We start from the raw sequence: 12,048 nt of genomic DNA on the forward strand, positions 1-12,048 counted from the left end.
AGTTCGGTCTAGGCTGTTCCCATCGGGCACAGGGTCAAGTCTCATTTGCATATGGCTGGTTCCAAACTTGGGTGGCGAAGTGGGCAAAAGAACAATGGATTTAACCCAGATCTTTTGACTGGGGGATAATGTTTGCATTGTCACCATTCCATCCATCATTTGTTTGTTGTAACACTTTTCACCCTAAGTGGGATGAGTATGCCCAGACGTGGTTTCCTTGCTCACTGTGCCACTAGATTCAAACTAGCCAGGCTGCAGAAGGGTGACCTACCCTAAAACTGGTCTGATGATGCTTGTTTCCAGTCCAGGAAGGACCTAGCCTAGCAGTTCTGTCTGGACTGTTCCCATGGGGCACAGGGTCAAGACTGATTTGCATATGGCTGTATCCAAAGTGGGGAATTGTAGTGGGCAAAAGAACAATGGATTTAACCCAGATCTTTTGACTGGGGGAGAATGTTTGCATTGTCAGCATTCTGTCCCTCATTTGTTTGTTTTAACACTTTTTGCTCACTGTGCCACTGGATTCAAGCTAGCCTGGCTGAAGAAGGGTGACATACCCTGAAACTGGTCCCAGGATGCTTGTTTCCGGTTCTTGGAGGACCTGGCCTTGCAGTTCGGTCTGGACTGTTCCAATGAGGCACAGGGCCAAGACTGATTTGCATATGGCTGGATCCAAACAGGGGAAGTGTAGTGGGAAAAAGAACGAGGGATATAGCCCATATCATTTTTACGTGGGTGAGAATGTTTGCATTGTCAGCATTCTGTGCATCATTTGTTTGTTGTAACACTTTTTGCCCTAAGTGGGATGGGCATGCCCAGACGTGGGTCCCTTACTCTCTGTATGTATGTATGTATGTATGTGTGTTCTTATATAGCGCTCGACTTACCCTAGGGCATCTCGGCGCTTGCCTTGGGAACCCGTCCTGGCTTTTCCCTGTGAGATAACCCGTACTGGGCATCCCCAGGGTGAAAGCCAGGCATCCTGCCGCGGGGCCGTTGTGGAGATTAAGCAAGCTAATGCCCAGAGTTGCAGAGTGTGAACCTGTGATTAGAGTGGGCACTGAAGCGAGAATTATCGAGTCCGTGGACAATTGGGCTCAAGACCCTGCCGTGTCGGGAATTGAACCGTGGTCCCGGGTCTGACCTCTGCTTCAGGGTATGCCTCCTCTAACCAGTGAGCCACACTTCTCAACACTTCTGTACCAATGGATTCAAGCTAGCATGGCTGAAGAAGGGTGACACACCCTGAAACTGGTCCAAGGATGCTTGTTTCGGTCCAGGGAGGACCTAGCCTGGCAGTTCGTTCCGGCCTGTTCCCATTGGTATGGGATGGGTATGCCCAGATGTGGGTCCCTTGCTCACTGTGCCACTGGATTCAAGGTAGCCTGGCTGAAGAAGGGTGACATACCCTGAAACCGGTCCCAGGATGCCTGATTCCGGTCCAGGGAGGATCTTGCATGGCAGTTCGGTCTGGACTGTTACCATGGGGCACATTGTCAAGACTGATTTGCATATGGCTGGGTCCAAACTGGGGTGGCGTAGTGGGCAAAAGAACAATGGATTTAACCCAGATCTTTTGGCTGGGGGAGAATGTTTGCATTGTCAATATTCCGCCAGTATCATTTCTTTGTTGCAACACTTATTACAGAGAAGAGCGCAGAGGCAAAGAAGCTCCCATGGGGTGCACTCATAGTGCACCACTTAGAAGGTGGCACACTTTGAGTGCACCCCATAAGAGAAGCCCTCTGGTGGGGAAATGGATTTCCCATGAACCCACCAGATGTCACTGACGGCTCCTGCCTGCAAAGGTATCTCTAATCCCCTGTAAAAGTGCAGGCCGGTGACTGTCTGCACTGTGAAAACACAGAGCAGACGCTCTGTTTAGTCACTGAACGCGCTTCCCTCAGAGCAAGCTGAGTAAGCAGGCAGCACATTGATCATAATATGTCACATTTTCATTATTTGCCCCCGCCGCAAACATTGAAAATGTGCCTTGTATGTAACGCAACTCTAGGCCCTCAAAGACTGTCTGCACCTCATACAGGAATTTTTATTTGATGTTCTTCAAACTGCATACTCCTTGGGACCTTACCAAAAAAATAAGAAAATCTATGCATGGCAAGACAATTGAAACCCTCTAATATTGTCTATGGAAGGCTGAGTAGTTATTTTGAAGGGAGAGCATATATCTATTGATCGAGGCTACATCGATTGGTGTGTGGAAAGATGGATGGATGGACAGATGCCTATGATATTGTCTGGAGATGGCTGGATATTCTGGTGATTAACAATTGGTGAATGGATACATGGCTGAATGGGTGGGCGGATGAGTTACATGAGATTATACCTAGATGGATGGGTGGAGGCATACATGAATTAATCAATGAATGCTCTGTATGATGGACAATTGGATGGATGAATGGAAATTGTTGTGGTGCATGGATACATGGATAGGTGAGTGGGTGGAGGAGTGAACAGGGGAATAAACCTATGAATGCAGTAGATGCCTGAAACATGGAGAAATTAATTGGAGATGAATGGATGGAAGATGCATGGGATGAACAACTTTATTTCAGTTGGACTCATTCACTATGTAAAATTCATCCCCAACATTTATGACCCACACCTTAGACGGCTGCATTGGCTCAATAGGGCCTATTACGATCCGCCCGCCACCGTATCAGAGCACAGGACCAACCGCCGATGTTGCTGCGGGCCCACCATTCAAATTAGGAAGTGCCTGCCACACTGGCAGGCGGATCCAGGCCCTTTTCCATTGCGGTTGGATTCTGGGTGCAAACCCGCTTGCAATGTAAAAGGAGTCTGTACAGCATTACCTGCCACGTAGTGCATTGCAATGAGGGTGGGTACCATAGGTACCCCCCCCCCATGTGCACCCCCACCCCCAACACCCTGGTGGCCTATAAGGGGCCCCTAACAACAAGGACCACCTGCATTTCCATCACAGCATCGCCACCATGGAAAGGCCACTTTCTGCCGTCATCATAATATTGATGACGGTGTCTTGCAGAAACCGCCACCATATTGTGACCCTTTTCCACCCAGTCGACCAGTGGAAAAGCGGAGTACGGTCTTTACATCTGCCACGGACCCCCCAGCCATACTAATATGGCGGGGGTCAATCAGGCATGGATGGTGGGCGGATTGACCCCCCCGGGGCAGCAATGGCTACCGCTGTCCCGGCGGGGGCAATCCGCCCTCTATCCAAATGGGCCCGATGTATTTCTTCTTTGTGCAATGATTCTGGCTACCTTGTTTCTGTGGCAAACCATCTCTACTTGCATATTTCTTGTGACTCTGCTGTTGTAGATGTCAGTCTATTATCACTAGAGATAGCTTAATAAATTCTATATTAATATCAAAAATCTAAGAAGAGTACCTTTCCAGAAGCGGCTAGATCATGAAGTTTGACACTGTCTTAGATCTCACTGATATATGTGTACACTACATTTATATACCAGAGTCACTGAGTGATTGAATAGCTAACTATAAATTGCCCCTTTGTTCACTAGTGTCCTCACCTAGATTCATGTTGCCCTATGGACTTGTTGTCATTTTCCAGGTCAGGCTTTTATCATCTTATTTTGAAAATGAAATGGCTAGCCTATGCACCAAAGAAAACCTACTACGGTACTTCTACAGGAGCTGTGGGAACAATGTTATCAATTCTTTTATATAAAAAGAATGCCTTTCATAACTGCATGATTCCAGGTCAGTCTAGCTGGGAAAATTTGTGTAATGCCTCTGGTAATCACATCAGCCCTAATCAAATTAAATGCCTCAGGCGGACCTTACACACTATCTGCAAATCTAGATTTAGAATTCTTAAATTCACTCGGATTACTCCATTGAGAGTAATGTTTGTCTGGATAGAGTAGTACACAGACTGACCCATAAGATCTAGAATCTTAGCACCTTAAGCATCTCTGAATTTTAAGAGATGAGAGTAAAAGGGCTGTAGATTATAAAAAATATCTAGGGTGGATTATGTGAGGGGCAGATATATATTACAAAAATACCAGCACTTAGGGATTTACAGCAAGTTTTGTCTATGCTGAATAGCTGGCTATGACTATGAGGAAAACAACAGTCATCATTAAAGAGGCTGCCAAGAACATTGGACAAGGATTGAATCTAAGGAAATCATTGCATATTGATGATGTGCCAAATATAGTGATGAACCTATGCCATGGAATGTATAACTGAACAGCTTGTTTTTCAGCACAATTCTACAAGTATATTAAAGTTGAAAGGAGAATTGAAACTGCATACCAGTTCTATATAATGTGATGTTTTAGAGAAGTTTCATCTGGTGCATAAGGAAATCTGGGTCTCAACGCGTATTCAGTCGTTAGAGCCCGATTAAGAATTTAGGGGTCCTACTGCTGGACCGCTGCATCTTAAGGCCTCCCTGTTACTATGCTGCGTCTTGAGTTCTCTGCTGCCAGCGGGCTGGCGGTATAACAGTGTACTGTTTACAATGTTCGCGATACACTGGTGGTTTCTTGGAGGTGGAGTATCGATGGAGTGACGGTTCTCTGTTGTAAAGATAGGTAAGAACTATGTGGGACTATCACAAAATACATATATATGTTGTTTATGTGTTGTAATGTATATGTACGTTACGTGTACTGTCTGTTTTTTTGCATGTAACATACAACAAGCCAACCGTAACTGTCACTATACACCACATATGAGAAGTGACAAAGAAGATTACCTTCCGCTCTGGTGACAACTGGGTTACTGTGTGTCATGGTCTGGGGGCAGCAGGATGGGAAGGACTTGGAAAATGGCATCTGACATGGACTCCAAAGTGGAACTCGGAACAATGGTGAGTTTGCTTCCTCTTTTCCAACATTTCCACTGATTCACTCATGGAGGTGTCCCCCCCTTGAACTGCTTGGACTGGTCGTAATCTGGGCAGCGGGAAGCTTGGCAGCACATCCTCCAAGACCTGCATCTGGCTCTCCCACCATTGATGTAGTAGCAGGAGTCTCGGCGACGATCGTGTAGCCGAGTTCTTGTCAAGATTTTAATCAAGCGGCCTGACTGCCAAGGCAGAAGACAAGAAGACCGCTAAAACGGAGATGGGGTCCCATTCCGCCAAACTTATAATCAGCCCTAAGATTTCTCTGGCTAAAAGACTTCCCTGTTGACTTGTATTTATTTCGGCATGCACAACCAATCATTGGTCGGTCTTTGAGAATATTGATTCTAGGATCAACAGTGCCTGACTTAAAAGTTGCTAAGTGAGCAATTTGATAAAACCAGGATTACTTCTACATGTTAAGAATTTTAAGATTCACAAAGATTCCCAGGGGCCTACCAAGACTTCTACAGCAGTCAAGGTGTCAGAGTTGTGAAAAAAGGTACAATGAAGCCTTCTCCCAAAATGGACACTCAAGAGGAGGTAAATAATGTGTATCAATGTTTATATCACTAAGGGAAATATTATTCTATAAGCATCTCTTCCTTAAACTCCTAAAATTGAGATATAGTCCATGTACAGACCCATCATGTCCTTTATAGGAGCAAGGTGGGAAACTAGTTGTAATCAATCAATCAATCAGGGGCTTTTAAAGCGCGCTACTCAGCCCTGAGGATCTCAAGGTGCTGGGGGAGGGGGGAGGGGAGGTGCAGCTCCGGACCAGCCGAAAAGCCAGGTCTTGAGGATCTTCCTGAAGATGTGCAGGGTAGAAGAGCGTCTGATGTTGACTCAAGCCTCGCTCCGGGCCTTGGCCGTGACGTATGAGAAGGCTCTTCCGCCTGCTCTAGGCATGTGAATTCTCATAAATGTGCAAGAGTTGAGCTTATCATTTACTTTAGCAATATGTACCATACAGAATCATTCATGAAATTACACCTAGCCCAACATTTGTCATCTCTTTAATTCTCTTTTGGCAGAAATGATGTATTTGTAAGTGCAAAACCTTTCAGTCTGAATCTCATTAATTGGGATGTGAAATGTACCTTTGTAAAGTGCTTTTGTCTTCCCCAAAAGGGTTTACTGAGATTCTGCTTCAAATACTCTCAGTAGCGGCGGCTACCAGATGGCTGTGGTGTGGCTGGGGGAGATAATTAACAAAAAAATATATATACTTACCTAAGAACGTACAGCTGGCCGCCGCCTCTCCTTCATCCTCTTCCTTTCTGCAGTCGGCCGGCAGCAGGAAGCATCTGGGACACAGTCTCTCCTGAGCCAATCACAAAGCTGAAATGCAGCATTGTGATTGGTCGTAGCGCCATGGATCGGCGCATAGCCTGGACAGGGAGCCTGTGCATGTTCCTGACCAGGCTGTGTAATGCAGCCTGGTAGGAACATGCAAAGTGCACATGAATTGTTTGGTCAACCCGAGAGCGCCAGCTAAATAGGTAATGCGCACTTAGGGATAGCAAACCTCTCCTCCCCTGAGGTTCCGTGAGAATCGTAATGGCGTTTTTGACTTGTTCGAATATGGACGAGTTTGGTATCTATGAACCGCAAATGACAAGTTTAGTGGGTGTACGCGTTTTCGCTATGCTACCTTGCACCGTTCGTCCTATTCGTGGGTTTCTCCATCTGAACCCAAGGGTTCCATTTTAGATACAGCATCCATTTTGTTTCTTGCCCTCAAGTAGCCAGCAAACGGACACTGTCCGCTTTGTGACTCTGGGACTCCCAAGCTCTTGCGAAAGACACGTGTTACTTTCAGGGTGTCTTTATGACGAGGGGGATGACACTGTAAAGGCAGATGGCTCCGCTCGAGGCTCATCTTGCCGTGCCGGTCTATTGTTTCAGTCGTGCATGCATTAGGCACGAATCCTTTGATCCTACAATCATGCTTACGATATTGCCCCCTACACTTTTTTTCAATCTGTTGTCTATTTATTTCTTCCTTGCACCTGTTTCTGTCTCTGTTCTTAACTCGTTTACAGCCAGAATGGAATGTATTTAGTGGTGGGATAACGTACTTTTACAGTTGGGAATCAGCGATGCTACTGTAATTATGTTCCGGACTCCAGAATGCATGAAAGCAGCCTTTTTGAAGTTTATTGTGGGAACTGAGTTGTAACCTTTTGTTCGTCATGTTGTGCTATGACTAAAATATGTATAAAAGGAGCGATCCACTGTTGCAATTCGAAGCAGTCTCTCAGAACCTACACGTTGTGTACTTCTTGCGATTTCTGTATCCCTGCAGTAAATAAACGCTGATCTTTGACGCCGAAGGAAGTGTCCCGTGTCTCTGTGATTTGTACGCCGGAACAGGTAACCCACGAAGGTTTCTGGTGTTGTCCCCTGGCACCGCTGGGCCTTAGAATAGCCCAGTCCTTCACCCCTGCACTGGCCACTCCCACCCGCCCCACACAGGCCACTGACTGCATGCAGATGGAAACATAAAATGACAATAACATTACGTTATTGTTATTTTAGTTTTCCTTTTGAAGAGTGGGGCAATGCTCCTCCACCTTAGCAGAGGAGTCGACACTGAATACTCTCCTACACAGACCAAGGTCTTAACCAAAGATGGTCGTTATTTAGGAACTTTCACATTGAGGGGCCGATTACGATGTCATGCAGGAAGCCTCCTCCTGACAGTCAGAGTCTCTTAGACTGTGTCGGAACAATGCGACCGACCGATTACAATGTTTAAGTTTGGTTTGAGGTCGGTTTTTAAATGGCACAGTTGTTTCAAATTGGTTCCAAACGGCTATCAGAGAATGTGTGCCGATCGAACGCGCATTGTACAGCGCTATAGACTGCGTTTCATGCAGAGCGATTACGATGTTGGTTTCCAAAAGCATTTCCCAGTCGGCCTGTCCGACATGGAAAAGCTGTTGGAAAGTCACATTTGGGGCCCCTAGCAGGGCCCACTTTCATCCTGAAGCTACCACTTTGGGGCTGCCCTCTAAAGAAATCTGCACCGTGTGGCAGGCACCATTGGGTGCCTCAAACAAGTTGTAGAGATTTCTACACACACCCTTTTCCCCATAGGAGCCTGTGTTGTCACATAGGATCTTATAGGAGTCTTTGGGAATCTGACAAAACAGTGTTAGGTCGCATCGTAATAATTCAGGAGGAACAGCCACCCGTGAATCAGTCTGTCCCGATACTGAGTTGTGTCGATAGGAGGAAACTCCGACCGATATCGTAATGAGGCCCTTAGTTGTGCGTCAGAAATAAATTAGAATGTACTAATTCCATTGTTGACTGGAATTTTTGTTCTTGCAAATCTCACTTTGTATTATGCACAATGTATCTGACTGTTGGTAATCTCTTTCTCCCACAACCCTAAAACTGTGTCCATATAGAAGTATAGAAACAAACATCAGTTTTTGACTGAGCACCGCTTCAGTGAAGATATAAGGAAAAGTCTGTCAGAATTCATGTCATGTTAAAATGGTGTATACTTCAGCAAAAGAAAATGAAGAAGTGTAGAAGGACAACTGCAAAATAAATAAATGTGCCAAGACACCTTTTGGTAATGGTGTGTATTATTAATCGCCTAACATAACATAACATAATGTGGTGGATTACGTTGTTAGTGTATAAGTACCTAAACAAACCACTAAATAGATAAATATGCGGATCCTTCAATTCTTCAATAAATACGTGAACGCAGGAAAGTTTCAATTAATTCATATTATGGGTAGCACTATTTACGTTTTTGCTGTAAACTGTTGTCAAATTTAGAAAGGTTGCACTTCAAAAAGATTGCAAAGCTTTACATACTTTGCAAATTTGACTTGTGGTGAATACTCGAAAAGACAAGGGTTTTGGTGGGAAATTTTTCTGAAATACATCCTGTAGAGTAAAAACGTTAGCACTGATTTATAGAATGGTGGATAGATGACTCAATGACAAAAATGATGGATATCCTGTACGCCTTATTTTAAAGTGCATTATTGGATACATAAATTAATTTATTCATGTATTTTTCTGGCATCTTTTGTTTCATTTGACAACTGTGTATTTTCCAAATTAAGATACAACTTCACCTCTCATTTCTCTCTGAATTTTCTCAGAAAGGTTCCTTTTTCTGAACCAATGCAAACAGAAAACCGGACACTGGTGACAGAATTCACTCTCTTAGGACTCACAGATGACCCAACACTTCAGGTTCCACTCTTTATAGTCTTCCTCTTCATCTACAGTATAACTCTTATAGGCAACGTAGGGATGATGGCTTTGATCATGATGTCTCCTCGGCTTCACACTCCTATGTACCTCCTGCTCTGCAACTTGTCATTTGTCGACATCTGTTATTCATCAGTCTCAACCCCAAAAATGCTTGCAAACTTTTTAGCAGAGAGAAAGACAATTTCATTTGTGGGTTGCATATTACAAATGTTTCTAGGATATACCACTGGAGGTGCAGAAGTATTTCTTGTGGCATTGATGGCCTATGATCGCTACACTGCAATCTGCAATCCATTGCTGTATTCAGTCATCATGAACAACAAAGCTTGTACTTATCTGCTTGTTTCTATGTATGCATTTGCTATCCTCTATGCAATGACACAAACCATATTCTCTTTCAATCTACCCTTTTGCACATCAAAAATAATCCCACATTTCGTCTGTGAAGCTCCTGCAGTCTTGAAGATCACTTGTGCTGATGCCTCTCTGAATGAGGCAGTGACTATTTTGTTTGCCGGTTGCCTCATAATGATAAGCCTCATCATCATCCTTATCTCATACACTTACATTGTGTCTGCCATTCTGAAGATAAACTCCCTGGAAGGGAGATGGAAAGCCTTCAGCACTTGCTCCTCCCACTTCGTCTGTGTTATCATCATGTTTGGCACTCTTGTCTTTATGTATGGCCAACCTAACTCAAGCCACTCAATGGCCAAGGACAGAGTGGCATCAGTGTTTTATTTAGTTATAATTCCTATGTTGAACCCGCTTGTTTATAGCTTAAGAAACAGAGATGTCAAAGAGGCACTTAGAAAAGTGACCAATAGAATCTGATCTCAAATAGAGTACACAAGTAACTGTGAAAGTCATCAGACCCACAACCACTCATGCATATACAATATACTCTTTTGTTAAATGTCATGGTAAAATCACTTGTAGTCTGACCTCTTGCTGTATTACACCTTGCAGCAAATGCAGCAGAGTTCCCTGAACAACAAACAGATATAGTGGCTGAGGTAGCATACATGCACACCCTATTGGCATCAATTAGCAATTGGACTGCTGCTGATTGGACTGCTGCTAGTCATGTCTAGACAGATGTATGTCTAGTCACTTGTAAGAGACACTTCTTTAATGCTGGACAACTAATGTTTTTAAATGTTGAATCTTTTGAACACTATGTCATTTCACTAACTTCTAAAAGTGTTTATCATCACTAATAAATGTTCATGTTCAGTATTATAGTCCACACATTCACTGGATAGTTATCTATGTCTTGTATTGTACTGGGTTCTATATTGTGTCTTAGGCTGTTGTGTTTAGGAGGATTAAAATAAGTTTGTTTGGGGTATATTTATATTTTTCTTTTCCATGTCTTTTTAGGCCTTGTGCACTGTTTATCTATATATATTTCTCAGTTCACAGTTGTCATTGTTCACCCACCACTCACTGACTTAATTTTGTGTTTAGCCTGCATAGACTTTCTTCTACATTGACTTGCCCTTGGCCTCTACACAGCTCATTTCATACTTGTTAGATGCTAAAGGAATTGTATAAAATAGTTGAGGAAAGGAACCGTTACAAATGTGTCTCTAGCAGGCAATGGTTTGTACCTTTGTCCTAGTAGGGGCCCTTCTTCCTGGTCAGGCTAATGGAGTTACACTCCTAAACTAACCCCTGCTCACCCCTTTGGTAGCTTGGCACGAGCAGTCGGGTTTATCTTAGAGGCAGTGTGTAAAGCATTTGCAGATAACCAATAGTAATACAGCGAAAGCACTACAAAAGGACTCCACACCAGTTTAGAAAAATATCCAACATTTTTATGTATCCAAAACAAGACCAAAAAATGCACCATACCGTTCTTAGAAATCTTCAATAATCAAAATTGACTTGAAATACTGTTCCTTGAAGCTTATAGCTCCATCTGGTGTGGGGAAGTCCCGCAAAACAGTACCTTTAGAAATGCAAGACATCGGCGACCTCTCGATGAACCCCAAAGAGCCAACGTCCAGAGGCTTTGGTTTCCGGAGGTTGATGCAGGAGTCTTCGGCCCTTGAAGACACATACGTTGCAGATCGAACTCCTATTGGTTGAAGTCAAGAGCGCCGGCTTCGACAGGCTTCAGGGCTGCACTGTGAAGATCAGTGGTGTGGCATGTGGTGCCCTCACGTCACGGTGCAGACAGAGGCTCAGTGACAGTCATGCAGTGCCGTCTGTGAGACCATGGCTGCAGTGTGGAGTGAAGCGGTGCTCGTCGCAGTACTGGCAGGTAACTGTGCAAGTAGCGGCATTGTTGTTGCTGAAGAGATGTTGACGGTTGATGAAATGGAGTTGATGGCATTGATGGACCAAGGCTGCAGTGCAGTATAAGGACGGTGCCTTGTGTAACTTACAAGGGGAGCCCTCGAACCGTGGTGCAAGCAATGGCGTTGATGTGGGTGTGGAGTGTCGTCATCAGGGATAACAGGGTGACTGTGTGAAGTGAGGTGGTGTGGAGTGCGGTGCCCACAGGTCAAGGTACAAGCAGCAGCTCGGTGGCAGTGTCAGATGCCGTTGTTGGTGAGACCAGGGTTTCATTGCAAAGTACGGCGGTGCCCTCTGCGGTGCCTTCATGACAGAGTCCGCAGAGTTGTTGTTGACGGCATCAGGTTGTTTTACTTCTGTTGCAGCCCAACACATAAAGTCCCCAGTGCTGGTAACAGATGAATTTGAAGTATTTGCTGTTCCTGAGACTTCTTGAACAGGGGGCAAGCACTACCTCAACGAAGTTGCAGAAAGTTCAGTCCTTTCCTTTCACTTCCCAAGATAGAATCAGCCGCTTGAAGCCAACACAGCAATGCACACAGCAAAGTGGTAGTCTCTCCTCACAGCTTCTCCCACTCTTTTTCTTGTAATCTTCTTGGTTTCAA

The 12,048-nt window shown here is 44.5% G+C and overlaps 1 protein-coding gene across 1 annotated transcript; it reads left to right on the forward strand.

Moving 5' to 3' along the window:
- The first annotated feature begins 9,046 nt into the window (after nt 1-9,046).
- On the forward strand, nt 9,047-9,973 carry LOC147734976 (olfactory receptor 5G3-like). The gene has a single exon (XM_086952546.1). The coding sequence runs from the start codon at nt 9,047-9,049 to the stop codon at nt 9,971-9,973; it is 927 nt and encodes a 308-aa protein (XP_086808672.1).
- Nucleotides 9,974-12,048: the final 2,075 nt, after the last annotated feature.

This window comes from Lissotriton vulgaris, chromosome 1_2, assembly GCF_964263255.1.
Source record: "Lissotriton vulgaris chromosome 1_2, aLisVul1.2, whole genome shotgun sequence".
Lineage (NCBI taxonomy): Eukaryota > Metazoa > Chordata > Amphibia > Caudata > Salamandridae > Lissotriton > Lissotriton vulgaris.